Source organism: Galeopterus variegatus, unplaced genomic scaffold (assembly GCF_000696425.1).
Source record: "Galeopterus variegatus unplaced genomic scaffold, G_variegatus-3.0.2 Scaffold2330, whole genome shotgun sequence".
Taxonomy (NCBI): domain Eukaryota; kingdom Metazoa; phylum Chordata; class Mammalia; order Dermoptera; family Cynocephalidae; genus Galeopterus; species Galeopterus variegatus.
Window position 1 is genome coordinate 133,932 of NW_007728441.1, and position 12,822 is coordinate 146,753.

The 12,822-nt window shown below is 46.4% G+C and overlaps 1 protein-coding gene across 1 annotated transcript in view; it reads left to right on the forward strand.

Annotated features, from left to right (window-relative positions):
* Positions 1–12,822, forward strand: part of LMCD1 (LIM and cysteine-rich domains 1) — a 58,827-nt gene that overhangs the window by 26,454 nt on the left and 19,551 nt on the right. The window contains exons 2-3 of the mRNA XM_008581333.1: positions 973–1,061; positions 5,503–5,758. Of these exons, the coding sequence (XP_008579555.1) occupies positions 973–1,061; positions 5,503–5,758 (345 nt within the window). The remainder of the gene's footprint in view (positions 1–972; positions 1,062–5,502; positions 5,759–12,822) is intronic.

Sequence of the window (12,822 nt, forward strand, 5' to 3'; positions counted from 1 at the left end):
AATGGTTAAATGAAATGATAACGTTGGTTCGATGAGGAGTTTATCCCTTTATCTTCCTAGCTGATTGAGCCTTGCTTCTAATTAAAATCATGATAAATGTCTCTAGCTGTACCGAGTCATTCCCACTCCCACCCCCAGTGGAGAGTTAGGTAAGTTTCTCAGCCAGCAGATCTGTACACTAACCCACTACTTCTCCGATTTTAATGTAATACAGATCTCCTGGGAATTTTGTTAAAGTGCAAATTCTGATTCAAAAAGGCTTGGACAAGGCCTAGGAGTCTGCATTTTTTTCAAGCTCCCAGGTGTGGCTGCTGGTGTGAGGACAGCATTTAAGAGACATTTGTATCTAAACACATGGGCAGAAGCAGCAGCCGGTGCACTTTCGTTTCCTTTGCCTCTTAACGAATAATAAAACCTGTCTTGTGCATTGTTCTCCTTCCAAAAGAGAGGTTAAATGCTCATGCAATTTTCAGTGTTTTAGCAAGATATATAAGTTATGCTTTCAGCTATAAGCATTTGGCAGCATGCACATTTGTTTGTGCCTGTAGCTTTGGTTTAATCACACCCTATCAATAAATCATGAATAAATAAGGGAGAGGAGGCACTCACTAGAGGATTCCATTTCAGTGACAAGCAGATCAGGGGAGTGGGAGAAGGTGGGGGAAGGAGCATATGGTCACTCACAGCACAGTGTTTCCAACCAGACTTGGTGCTTTGCAAGGGCACTGGAGGCTGGGAATGAGCCCCCATTGCATTTTTATTGGGAAGGGCCCCACCCTTCACTCTTGCCTGCCCTATGGCCGCATTCCCAGCTGGCTTTCTCTGTTCAAACAGTTAGTGATGGCTTATTGATCTCGAGCCTTTGAACCCCACACAATCCCTTTGCTGACATGCCAAGTCTTTGAGAGGTCAAGCATCCCTGGTCCAAGATGTTTGGAAGGAAAACACCCTCTTTTCTATCTCCTTTTCCAGATGTCCCTGGGCCAGCAGCAATCAGCAAGAGGTGTGGCTTGCCTGAGATGCAAGGGGACGTGTTTGGGCTTCGAGCCACATTCATGGAGGTAACAGATTTGTCAGGAGGGGCTCTGCCTGCCTTCATTTCTTGGCTGTCCTTTCTGGGAACCCTGGTCGTTCTCTGCTGGGACCGCTTAGGATGCATGCATCACTGGGAGGGATGGCTGCAGAGTGAAGGCACTTCTGCTTGGCCCAGTTCAGGAACAAGTAAAAGGTTCTTGGGAGTAAACATCTGAAGAAGGAGCTTAGTGCTTCGTAAACCATTTCAAGGCAGAGGCCACCAAGCTCAGCCCAGCAGGGACTGCTCTGGAAGGATGAGGGCAGGTGTTAGCTGGTGCCCGGTGCATGTAGGGTAGGGCTGTCTGCCCTGGGGTTTGATCTCTTCCAAATGCTTCATCATCCCTCTTGCTGGGTTTTCATCTAAGTGGCCCCTGGAACAGAAATAAAAGTCATTCGGTACATAGTACTTAAAAACCAGGACCTAGTATTTATATCTATGCAGGTGAGCCTAAGATCCAGCTGGACTTGGACTTGCAGAGTTTTTCTTTCTTTGTTTGTTTCTTTTTTTGTGGAGGACTCTGAGAACAAGGCTTAGGTGCCACGTTACACAGCTCCCAGGCAGTATTCACATCAGCATCTATGCGGAGACACCCCCTGGAGTTGTGCAGGGCACAGCCTGTGTGACTGTCCTTCCAGCCCTGAAAGAAAGAGGCTAAGCTCTATGGAACACAGGAGCAAAGAAGAAGCTTTTGTCCTCACTGCCATAGTGTGGACTTGGGCACTCATTGGGGAAACAAAATTTGGGAGATGTTTTCTCAGAGATTCTGACTGCCATTGTGAGATGGCAATTACAAAAATAACTACTTATTGATGAACTGAATGAAATCACTCAGTTTATATTTAAGTGCTGAAATAACCCTAAGCAGTGAGTATTAGTCTCTTCATTTTGCAGGTCAGGACACTGAGGGTGGGTATTGGGGAGATGGCTACTAAATGGCAGAATTTGAACTCAGATCTACACAAAACCCATCCCATGTTCTTAACCATCTGCAACACTGTGGGCTATGAGCTTTTTAAGCAGAAGACGGTTCCTTGACTCCATTCCCTGACAGTCCTTGACCTCAGGGGAGCTCACATGGTCTTCTGGATGCAAGGAACTTTTAAGGTCATCCAACCCAGGCTTCCATCCCCTGCAAAAATTCCTCCTACAACTGAAACATTCCCAAGAGAAAGAACTCCCCATGCTTCTCTTTTGCCTCTTGAGCTCTTTCTGGCCTTGAAGAAAGTAAACTTCCCTATTATTTCAACCCCATCGGTCCTGAATCTTCCATCAGGGTCTCTTCTTCAGCTCTTTGAAGACAGTTCCTTTTAAAGTTCTTGGGGCGGGAGAAAAATGTTCCCTAAATGCGCCCACAGAGTCAGTTCAATAATGTTTCCTCTTCTCTCAAGGATCACAATCCTGCACTGCCTGCCCTCCAACATCTGAGAATGGTCATTCATTGTATTTTCCCTGGTTTTCTAGTTGTTTATGGAGGGAGGACAATTCTGGACCCTGCTCCTCAGGGCTGGAAGCAGAAGTCTCTGAACATTGTTTTAATCCCTACATCTCCTTGTCATCCTACAAGTGACTTCAACATCAAGTGAATTTGTCTTTGAGAAGTACGGATAGCATTTGTAGGTCCTGCATATCAAGTGTCATCTTTGATTTGAACAACCCTGATAGGGACTTAAATTCGACCCGTGTTGTAGCTGTGACGTCACAGGAATTTGTCTTTGAGAAGTACGGATAGCATTTGTAGGTCCTGCATATCAAGTGTCATCTTTGGTTTGAACAACCCTGATAGGGACTTAAATTCGACCCGTGTTGTAGCTGTGACGTCACAGAACCTTAGGAGGGAAGCCCTGTCAAACCATTTTTATGCTCTAATTTTCATACTCTTAATTGTTTAAAAGATACTTAAATGATTAAAGTGCCTGCCAACCTGGTTTAATAGAAAGGCCTCTCTACTAATCATCACAGGACAGAATTCACTACCAGGCTATTGATAACAGATTGCAGAAATGGCTATTTTAATATCATTTAGGATCTTTCTGGGTATATCTATGTTCTCCACTATCTGGGTGCCTGAAAAGGGTGGGGGTAGGGTAAGAGAGTGTCCTCTTCATCTGTAAAGTCCCAGCAACGTGCCTGGCAACATGAAGAGCGTGAACGAAAGGAGAAGAAATGTTGACACAATCTCAAAGAACACCTCATATTCTCTAACATTTTCCATTTCTAAATGTTTTGCATTCCCAACATCTCTAATAGCATCCTGGGATTCCGTAGTAACCAGAAAAGCACAGAGCAGCTTTCTCATCCAGTCCCATGCATGGAAGGCATGGGATGGTAAGAGGGCCCGATGGGACGTGGAACGCTGGAGATGGGGCTCCTCCGTGTTCCTCCACGTTGGGCTTTCCTTCACTTCCTCCTTCTTCCTCCTCCTACTGCCTCTGCCCTGCTCCTCTCACCCCCTACATGGAAACCATCACATTAGCTATGGCCTGTCATCTTCCAGAAGCAGTCTCTTCCATGTCTGGCTCCTAAAAGGGATGGGCAAAGGAATATTATTGATCGTGAATAATATTCCCCGGTTCTGATAAACAAGCAACCTCTTCTGTGAGAAAAGAAAGACTATTTGTGTTTGCCCTGCAGCACCCTGAGGGTCATTTTCTCTTCGGTATTGCTGGAATGAATCCTTGAGATTATCAATCTTAACATTTCTCAAATTGCAGCCCACTGAATATGAACTTGAACTTCTCAAATAACATTCGAAATGCCAGTGTGTTAAAGACAAGGAGCAGCCTTGCACTAAGGATAGGTGTTTAACCTCCTCTAACCCACTCTTCTCCAAACTCATTACCACTGGGCACGAAGCCTTTTTCTATGTACCACCTGCTAACATCCCGCAGAACTGGTCCAGGCCAGCAGACCTACCCCAGATTGCATACAACTCTCTATGACCCAACCTCATTCTACTTTATGTCATAGTTTACATCTAATTTTCTCTCCCTCTTCCACCCCATCTGTAAGCTCCTTGAAGATTGTGATAAGGCCTCCTCTTCTTCCTATTAGATGAAGGTTTCCCAGTCTCAGAACTATTGACATCTTGGATCTGATAATGCTTTGTTGTGAGTGGCCATCTTGTGCATTGTTGAATGTTCAGCAGCAACCCTGGCTTCTATCCACTACATGCCAGGAGCACACCCCCTTCCTCTTTGTGATAAACAAAAATGTCTCCAGACGTTGCTAAATGCCCCAGGGGACAGAATTGACTTTGGTTGAGAACCACTGATGTAGACCATCAAGGCATGCTCCTCCTAGCCCCACAATCAACAGTTTTGGTACACAACCAGGCATGTTAATCTCCTGCATGTAGAAAAGAAAAGGAGGGTTCTTTTGGCTTGCCTGGCTGTGACACAATCATGCAGCTGCAATGAAATCTCCTTTGCTTAGCCCTTCCCCATGTCTGTGGTTGGTCTTGACATTGCTCTCTTTACTTAACAAGCTCTTAAATCTCACGCATCGGAGCACCTGAGACACAGCACAGTACACCTATGGTGCCAGGCGGTAAGGGAGGGAAGCAATTTTCCTCTCACACTGTGGAATTCTCTAGATTTCTACACCTTAATAGCACAATACAAAGCAACCAAACACTTTTTTTTTCTTTTTTTAGTTGTCAGAGAGAAGCTGCAGGCTTTCAAGTGAATTTGAACCTTGCCCAGGATGTGTTTCCCTCTCTCAGCCTCCTGACAGAGTCTTCCCAGAAAACATTAATCTCTCCAACTAGAGGGCTTTTCTCAGCCCTCCCACTTCCCCCTGGGTCTTGTCCACAAGTTTCTTGAAGAAAATTTCCACTGTATTCTAACTACAGTATACATGCTAAAGAGCTTAAAAGTTGCTGAAGTTCCGACCCTCATGCATCTTAGAAGACAATTTTAGTAATTCTTTAGAGCAGAGGTTAGCAAACTTTTTTTGTAAAGGTCCCAATAGTAAATATTTTAGGCTTTGTGGGCCAGATGGTCTCTGTTGTAACTCTACCATTGTAGACCCAAAGCAACTGCATTCCAATAAAGCTTTATTTACAAAAGCATGTTGTGGGCCAGAATCAGGCCAGGGTCCACACAGACTCCAGCTTTAGAGCATCTCTAGTGAATGAACCAGTCTTTGCCATGGTGATCACTGAGAGGAAAAACTTGCTACTCTTTTTACCAACAAAAGTCACATCCCATATTCTCCATAGATAGACTGATAGAAAGACTCGCATTTCCCAAATACAGTTCCCAATCCCAAAGGCCTTTTTATGTCAGGTTACCATTTGTCTGCTGCTTACCTTTCCAAGTTGCTTAAATTAAACTTTGAGCTTGTTTTCAGAAGGTAGATGCTACCAGCAGCAGACTCTGCCCCTCTTTTCTAGAGGTTGATCTCACTTATCCTCACCCCACCCCCAGGAAAATATGCAAGTCATGCAAATGCAGCCAAGAGGACCACTGCCTAAGCTCCGACCTAGAAGACGATCGGAAAATTGGCCGCTTGCTGATGGACTCCAAGTATTCCACTCTCACTGCCCGGGTGAAAGGTGGGGACGGCATCCGGATTTACAAGAGGAACCGGATGATTATGACCAACCCCATTGCCACTGGGAAAGACCCCACCTTTGACACCATCACCTACGAGTGGGCTCCTCCTGGAGTCACCCAAAAACTGGTAAGACAGCTTCCTCCAACCAGGTTGTTTTCCTATCCTTGTAAATATTAGCCATATCATGAGTTCCTGAATTTCAAAGGTGAGGTAGCAAGAGGGTAAGGTTACAAAAATAGTATGAATGGCTACGGCTTCAGTTCTGTTCCTACATCTTGTGATATTGAAGTGAAGACTGTTTGGGCCTCAGTTTTCCTCATCCATGAAACGGGTGTTCATATGAACTCTAAGGGGCCTTCCAGCTCTAGTACAGGTGCATTCATTGTTCCTTCTGGGCTCCTTACTTCTGAACAGGGGATGATTTAATCACTGAAGATTCTCAAAGTGTTTGTCTCCGTCGGCAAGGTGTTCATTTCCCCTCAAAGTGGCCATGGAAGCCTGCAAGAGAACAGAAAAATGGCCCTCTCTTCTCCTTAAAAGTTGAAGACTCTTAGTGTTAGAAGCAAGAACCAAATTGATTTTTCACAACCCTGAGGAAGAGGTGCCCAGAGAGGACAAGTGGCTCACACTAGGTTACATTCTGGCTGCTCTCTGGAATCCTGAGGGGCCTGTGAAAAATCTCATGCCCAGGCCTCTCACCCAGACCATTGAATCAGAAGCTCCAGATTGCAGAACCCAAATCCCCATAATGTAAATATTTTAAATGATTCCTGAGGTGACTCCACATATGACCACCTGCAAGAGCCAGTGCCCCAGACCAGCACTCCTCAAATTTCAGCATGTATGTCAATCACCTGGGGAACTCATTAAAATGCATCCAGTAGACTTGGGGCTGTCCCGAGATTGTGCATTCCTGACAAACACCTAGGCGATGCCAATACATCACACTTGGAGTGGCAAGGGGCTAGATGATTTTCACAAGTTAATGTGATTAAAAGGGGGGGGGTAGCTGGCCCGTGGCTCACTTGGGAGAGTGTGGTGCTGATAACACCAAGGCCATGTGTTCGGATCCCTATATAGGGATGGCCGGTTAGCTCACTTGGGAGAGCGTGGTGCTGACAACACCAAGTCAAGGGTTAAGATACCCTTACTGGTCATCTTTTAAAAAAAAGCTCAACAGTTTTCGAGATACAAGCTGGCCTTTAATTAAGTCTTTCCTGGAAGAAAAGGAGAGCCCTTGGAGTCCTGCATGGTCCTGTCGCTGCAGGCTCCTGTTCCTCCCTCCACATTCAGTGCCTTACAACACACTGACTTCCTCCTTCCAGTTCTGGAACACTTCAAGCTCTTGCCCTCTGCAGGGCTGTCCTTTGCTTGAAACATTCTTTCCTTGCATGGCTGGGTCCTTTTGACAATCTCAAATGGGCCATCCTTAACTACCCAATGTACAATAGATGCCACCCATCCTCCTACCACACTGTTTCTCTCTTTCCATTTCTTTAGAAGCTGTAATTATCTCATGCATCTCTGTGCTATCTTATCCTCTCTTGTCAGAAGGAGATTCATCCCCTCCCCTTAAGTGACGGCTTAGGATGACCATGTCTATCCTGTACCTAGTGCCATTCCAGCAGCTAGCACAGTTCAGGGCACATGGTAGGCATGGTTAATATTGGTGCAATGTTAATCTCTAGGCCAGAGATACTCCAAATGTGGTCTGTGGACTGGAGCCATTCTACCTAGTCCTTGTGATGGGTGCACAATGATAAAAGTACAGAAATTGAGAATAAAAGTTGGGAAATTTTGTAGCCATTTGACATCTGACTGTGTGATGAGATGAGAACTCATGTCATTGAACAGAATTCAGTTGTGGCCAGACTCACATGGAAATCTCACATGGCATGAGCCGCTTTCTGATCATGTGCAGTGAGATCAACAGTCCTCCTTCAGTAAGTGGAAAAACCAGACAGACCTTGCTCCTTCCCCACAGAGACTTGGAGGAGCAGAGTCCTAAGCTGTCACTTAACAGCAAGGGGGTGAAATCCCTTCTAGATAAAGTGAAGAGAAGCTGAGATTTTTTTTTTTCCTCTTAATCTGTACTTTTTGAAAAGCATAAAGCACATTTTAAAGAAAACACTTCAGAATTCATGAGCTCAACCACCTTGTGAGGCAGGAATTGTTTTACATAGAAAGAAACACAGAATGGTTTGCTGGCCTCCACGAGTTTGCAGGGCCAGACGGGACCGATCTCCAGCCACAGGGGTGGTATCAGGTCAGCAGTAGAGCCAGGATGTGCCAGGTGTTCGGATCTCGGGTCTGCCTCCAGCGCCTGGGCCTGGGTGAGCCATTCAGTGATCTCCAAGATGTCAGTGGAAACTAAAGCAAGCAGCTCATAAAAGAGCTGGCTGTGGGTTTCAGGAACTGGCTGATGAAAACCCCAAATGCTGCAGCCCCAGACTAATCAGGGGAAGGCAGCGTCAGGCAGTGATTAATTATGGCTCATAAAACCACACGGCTGTAAAGAGCCCCTCTGTCTGCCCTGCAGCTGGGCTCCTGGGCCTCACATTTCTGAGACTGGACAACTCTGCCTTCCCATTCACCCTCCCAACATTTTTTTTAATTACTAAGTGATTGGGACTGATTATATTTTGGGAATGGGACTGAAACTTGCTATCTGTTATCCTTCCTAACCAGAATGACGGCCAGAGAAATTCTTAAGTATTTAAGGACTGGTAACAATAAGTCTAATTGCTAATGTTTATTGAGTACTTACTGTGTGCCAGCAACTGTACTAAGAGCTATTCATGCACAATCTCATCTAACTTTTCAGCACTGTTAGGAATGTACTAGTATTCTTATCTACAGAGGGGGAAACAGGCTCAGAGAGGTAATGCAACTAGCCAAATGCCCACAGTTGATTTAAGTGAAAGAGCCAGGTCTTGAATTAAGAGCTATTCATGCACAATCTCATCTAACTTTTCAGCACTGTTAGGAATGTACTAGTATTTTTATCTACAGAGGGGGAAACAGGCTCAGAGAGGTAATGCAACTAGCCAAATGCCCACAGTTGATTTAAGTGAAAGAGCCAGGTCTTAAACTCAGGCCTCCCTGGCTCCAGAGCTTGGGCTCTTCCCCACCAGTCCAGAGCAGGAGAACTGGCAGGTGGGAGGGAAGGCAGGAAGAAGCAGGTACCTTGGGTAAGCATTTTTAGGGAGGCCTTCCAAGAATAGGTAGGAGCTTGACTCTTTGAAAACCAGCCAGGATTTAGGGGAGGACAGAAGGAGAAGATGAAGGGAGCCAGCATTCGTTGACCATTTTGCATGTATATCTCCCCCAAACCTCACCACTCCCTGTGTGCTGAGCATGTTACAGCCCCATTTCACAGGGGAGCAAACAGAGGCCTCATCAGGCCTCAGAATCCTCAGCCCAGCACTCCACATAGCCACTATTGACTGGGGTTGTCATGTGAGATGAAGCCCACTTACTGTCCTTGGCTGACAGCTGGAGAAGAATCAGGTAGAGAAGAATCAGGACTGGATCTTCTGACTCCAAAGCCCATGCATGTTCTACTGCCCAACCCAGGGAGTAGGAAAATTTCCCTTGCACTTTTCTCTTTGCATTTTTGATTTCTCTCCCAATACAGACAGATTCTAGGAACCACTCCACCCTAGATGTCCCAGCCAGACTGCAGAGCACCAAATAATTCAGCAAGGTCCTCAGGAAAAACTTAAAAAACCTAAACCAATCTTTCCAACTGTTTTGAGAAAACACCTCTCACTAAAGGTTTTGGGAGCATGACCTTAGTCCGCTTCTTGGAAAGATACCTGGGAGAGTCTCTCACAGATTCATAGCAGCAGCAGGCAGCTGACTTGGACCCAGACCTTCTTCCCTGTCATCTCCTTCCCAAGTCTATGCTCATCAATAGTGATTGCCTGGAGGGCTGTGTTCAGGGGGATTCTGAGGCCCTCATCAGGGGTTGATTAGCAGTGTCTGCCATGGATGTGTGAATAGGGAGTGGTGGCAGGAGTCAGGCCAGCCAGGCAAGGCCAGGCATCACAGAGCACATACCAGTGGCAGCTGGACGTAGTGGCCTTGACAATGCAAGGACAGAGAGCCAGCACCCAGCTGGGGCTTTGAGCTGCAAAGGGACACTGGGTCCCTGGGAAGGAAGATTCCTTTTCTACAGGGCCAGAGCCAACACAGAGTCGTGAAGGGACACTGAATGTAGGGATTAATGAGCGGCCGGCTGGCAAGGCCACTGTGCCGGGATTCCTAACACAGTGTTTATTGGCAAAACTGAGCAGGGAGGGGTACAGGCCCTTGAAGGCCAGAGAAACGGACATTTCCAGGGAAAGGGGAATCCTGGCACCAGGTGATACACTGCCCAGTCACCCTGAAATGATGACAAAGGCACACTCTCCCAGAGATTAGGGGACATTTTTTTCTCTTTGAAAATTATTCATCCTCTCTAGAGGCAGTACAGAAGGGCTTGAGACCCGAGGTGCTGAATTCAAAGCTGTCTGTATCACATACTAACTGTGTGACCTCAGGGAGGTTACTTAGCCTCTGTGTGCCTCAGTTTCCCCAAGTGACATTAGTATCTTCCTCCTAGAGTTGTTGTGAGAATTAAATGGGTTAGCCTATGTGAGGCACTTGGAAGAGTACCTGGAATGTAGTAAGCACCACCTGAGCTTTCGCTGTTTCTAAAGTTCCTTAAACCCTGACCCTGGGGAGGCAGCAGTCTCCAGAGGGGAAGCGACGACTCTCCGATGAGCTGCGTCAGCTGCAGGCAGGGCTGCTTCAACACATGGACTTAGCAAGATGCTGGCCAGGGTGAGGCCCACGCTGGCAGAGTGGGCAAGGCACCTGTTTCCACTTCTCCAAAACCCTTCATTTTGTCCTGGCGCGGGGCAGGCCCTGGAAAGCATGGAAGGAGGAGGGGTGGGTGTACTTGTCCAAGTGGCTCCAACCCAGCCCATCTCCCCGGGGTCTGCCCTGCCCCAGCCTGCCAGCATTGTGCTGCCACTCCCTGCCATCCTCTGATGGTCACATCCCCTTTCCCCACCCACTGCCCCCAAAGAGGCCTCGATCCTGAGATGTCCTGTTTCAGACCCACCCAGGAGAACCTGTTACAGTTTCTGTGAAATGACAGGGCCTCGTTTCTAGGCCCCTCCAGACCTCCAAAATCAGAATCTGAAGGTGGGCCCCAGAAGCTTTTCCACAAGGTCTCCAAGTGATTCGTATGCACCCTAAAGTTTGAGACTAGGTTCTGCAGAGCCACCTGCCTGACATATTTGTGCTGGGAGCCACTTGCAGTATCATGCCAATCAAGAGGAAAACCACCAGACACCCCGGTCTCCTAAGACAGGCTTCCTGGATGCTTAGTTGGCTGGGTGATGCCCTGGCGCCGCTGCTTTGACATATTTGTGCTGGGAGCCACTTGCAGTATCATGCCAATCAAGAGGAAAACCACCAGACGCCCCGGTCTCCTAAGACAGGCTTCCTGGATGCTTAGTTGGCTGGGTGATGCCCTGGCGCCGCTGCTTGTCCACGCATTAGGTGGCGGACTTTGGCCTCTCTGGCCAACCAGAAGTTATCATCTCCTCTGACCCTTTCCTGGGCTGTAACACTAGGGTTGGTGATATTGTTCTTCTCTCTCTCCTAGTTGTGGTCAAGGTCACATGAGGTTGCCACAGAGTTCTCACAACCCTAGTGGTCATGCAGTCTACCCTGAATTTTGCAATGACGATGTTCAGGCACAGAGGTTAGATCCTTTCTCAGTCAGAGAGCAGCAGCAGGGCTGGACCTAAAACCCAGAGTTCCTGACACCCCAGGGCTCTGTCCACCACCCAGGCTATCTCCTGGGTTTGGCAAAGCACCTTGAAAAGCATTCTGGAGTGTGTAGATGCACCCAGGATTAATAGGGTATGCTGTGAGCACACAGTGCCAGGAAGTATCTCAAACAGGTGTCCCCCAGGATCTAGGGCAGAGCCATCCCTCAATTTGAGTCCTATGGGAACCCAAGCCACCTCTCTCCCCCTTTTCTAAAAATGCTCTCATCCAAAATGTACTTATTATGACACCCAGCAAGTACCAGGCTCTGGACTCATACCCCACCATACCCCCAGGTTTCTCATCCCCTGAAGTTCATAATGAACAGCTAATACTGTTCATTATGAATTTCATTATGAATTTCCATGTTGATTCCCACAATTCCAAAATGAGTTCAGCCCCAAGTGATAAAGTATGAGGCAGGTGAGTTCTAAGAGGATAGAAATGGAGCAGCCACCTGGGCAGTGGGAATCAGACCAGGTGGTGAGGTCAGAGTCACGGTCAGGCTCGGAAATGGAAAACGATGTCCAGGATAAACAATTTGCTTTTCTCAGTGTTTCATGCTGTGGCCTTCACCTTTATTTCCTCATCCCTGGGACCCACCAAGGGAAAGATTTCTGTTTATTTAAAAAAAAAAAAGAGCCAAATCAGACAGTTATCTGTGAACACATTAGTACGCAGACGGTTACCAGTCGTTTCGATGTGGAAACGTTATTGACTTAAGACCTTGTCGATTCTACTATTACTAGGTGCCTTTGTTAATTTTTATATTAATAAATTATGAAAAACCTTATGCACATAATGATTTAATTATAATTTTCTAAGAAAAGCAATTTTAAACTAGATTGACTTTTTTTTTTAATTAGGAGGGTTGCCCGTGTGGTAAATGAAGTAAAAATATTCAGTTTTGAAGGAAACGAAATCCATGTTGCAAAGCCAACAAATCTAAAATGGACATCTACTTAAATTATGCCACTCTTATCAAGAACACGAATCTGTGACCACATCTTGGGGCAGAGTAAAAGCTCATTTAGGCCTCTGTCAGGTGTTACCAAAATTCACATTTCTTCCATGAGAATCTTTGGGTTCTGCAAAAACCTGAGGAAGCGAGGAATCATTCACCAGCCTTTGCTTAGATCTCTGCCTGATGCTTGAGAAACACAGTTGGTTTATCTCACTAATTTCTTTCTTGCCAGTTTTCATTGAAACAATAGTTTAAGTAAGGTCCATGGGCCAACTTCCTGCATCAGAGTTACCTGGGATTCCTGTTAAAAATGCAGATTCCTGCACCCTACCCCTCATCTACTGAATCAAGATCTTGACTGGGGATTGGTGCTTGAGAATCTACATTTTTAGTAACTTTT